General features: G+C 54.4%; 1 protein-coding gene across 2 annotated transcripts in view; it reads right to left on the bottom strand.

The window, feature by feature from the left end:
• Positions 1-282: 282 nt before the first annotated feature.
• The window catches only part of DHRS7C (dehydrogenase/reductase (SDR family) member 7C), a 13,560-nt gene continuing 11,822 nt past the window's right edge, over positions 283-2,020 (bottom strand). For both annotated transcript variants that reach the window (XM_010843015.1, XM_010843016.1), the window contains exon 7: positions 283-563. In XM_010843015.1, the coding sequence (XP_010841317.1) occupies positions 355-563 (209 nt within the window). In that variant the 3' untranslated portion in view covers positions 283-354. The remainder of the gene's footprint in view (positions 564-2,020) is intronic.

Genomic DNA, 2,020 nt, shown 5'->3' with positions numbered 1-2,020 from the left:
GGCTGACTGGACAGATCACATTTAGGTAAAATGGAGGTGGTTTTCTGTGTGCCTGGGCAGGCTGATGGCGTGTGTGTGTTTGTGGGTGTCGAGCCCATCACGGGTCCTGTTTTTCTGCTGGATTGTCACCTTATACAGTCGAGAAGCTTCTGGAAATCTGTCCCGGGTATGTCGCAGAGGCCCGGAGTGACTGAGGGCCGCCCTAACTGTGATGGTGCGTATCTCCCACGTGGAGTGCAGCTGGGGGAACTGTTCCCTCCCCACCCCTACCCCCGTGTTGAGAAGATGGAAGGACCCACCACCTACCAGCAAAACCTTTATTCCCCTTGAGGAGACCTGTTTGAAGCCCGGCAGTTAACCCTCCTCCGGGACGCTGAGTTTCTCCTTCACCCCACAGGCCACCACGGCGAAAAAGAGCTCGGGGAACAAGGTGCGGATGTACACAGCGGCCTTGGGGATGGGGTTGGCGAGGCAGACCTCTTGCTTCTTGCGTCTCACCGTGCGCATCACTTCCTCCGCCACGTCCACAGGGTGTGTCCCGTAGGTCAGCTTCCTGAAAAAGACTGAAAAGCCCCCCGAGGAAGGGGCGTGGTTCATAGGCTCCGGAAGGGGGAGGTGGTCAGAGCCCCGCCCCCCAAGGTGGGGACGGGTGTGCGGTGCAGGGGTCCCAGCCTCAGGGCCAACCCTGCACGTGCGGGCCGCTGGCCATGCACTATGAGCAGGCACTTTACCCGCCGTGCCTCAGCTTCCGCATCTGTAAAGTGGGTGCAGTTTCTGGCCCTTTGACATCCCAGGGTAGTTATGAGTGGTGGAAGGGATGAGAAAGAGCTTAGAAGGTAAGAAGGTGTCAGACATATGAAGGGGCTGCTGTTCATGATTGTTGCCAGGCTGTGCTTGTCCAGTGCCTCCTGGAACCGGTTGCCCACGTCTTTGTTGTTGTTCAATCACTAAGTGGCATCCGACTTTTTTTCGACCTCATGGGTGGCTTGACAGACTCGTATAGCCATGGGATTTCCCAGGAGTGGGTTGCCATTTCCTTCTACAGGGGATCTTCCCCACCCAGAAATTGAACCCACCTGCATTGGCAGGTGGGTTCTTTACCACTGAGCCTTGTGAGGTAGCTGCTCTGTATAGAGCATTCTAGAATAGAGATCACAGGTGCACTTACAGAGCACTCAGGATGTGCTAGTTGCTGTTCCAAACTCTGTGAGCTGGAACTTTCCTTTCTAGGACTCTACCAGGTCGGTATGTACCATCATCTCTCATTTTCCAAAGGGGAAACAGGGGAAGGGAGTTGCTGCTGTTCCAATACTTAATATGAGACAGAGGTGAGTTTCAGAATAGTCACTCTGGGCCACACTCTGAGCTTCTCCTCTGTGCTGCCACCTAGGGAAGGGGCACCGCTGCTGCTGCTAAGTCGCTTCAGTCGTGTCCGACTCTGTGTGACCCCATAGATGGCGGCCCACCAGGCTCCCCCATCCCTGGGATTCTCCAGGCAAGAACACTGGAGTGGGTTGCCATTTCCTTCTCCAATGCATGAAAGTGAAAAGTGAAAGTGAAGTCGCTCAGTCGTGTCTGACTGTTAGCCACCCCACGGACTGCAGCCTACCAGGCTCCTCCGTCCATGGGATTTTCCAGGCAAGAGTACTGGAGTGGGTCGCCATTGCCTTCTCTGAAGTGGAGCAGAAGTTTCTCCAAAACCAAATCCTGGCTGTTTAGCATGGGAAACTGAGGCCCAGAGATGGGCAGTCCTGGGACCAAGGTCACACAGCCTGTGAGTGATGGAGCCTAGCCTGGCCTTGGTCTGCTGGCTTCGAGTTAGGGAGGGTTCCCTAGATAGCATATTCAAAAGCAGAGACGTTACTTTGCCAACAAAGGTCCATCTAGTCAAGGCTATGGTTTTTCCAGTGGTCATGTATGGATGTGAGAGTTGGACTGTGAAGAAAGCTGAGCGCTGAAGAATTGATGCTTTTGAACTGTGGTATTGGAGAAGACTCTTGAGAGTCCCTTGGACTGCAAG

This window comes from Bison bison, unplaced genomic scaffold (genome assembly GCF_000754665.1).
Source record: "Bison bison bison isolate TAMUID 2011002044 unplaced genomic scaffold, Bison_UMD1.0 scf7180017864180, whole genome shotgun sequence".
Taxonomy (NCBI): Eukaryota; Metazoa; Chordata; class Mammalia; order Artiodactyla; family Bovidae; genus Bison; species Bison bison.
Note: the sequence above shows the minus strand (reverse complement) of the source record. Positions and strands in the feature narration are given on the sequence as shown.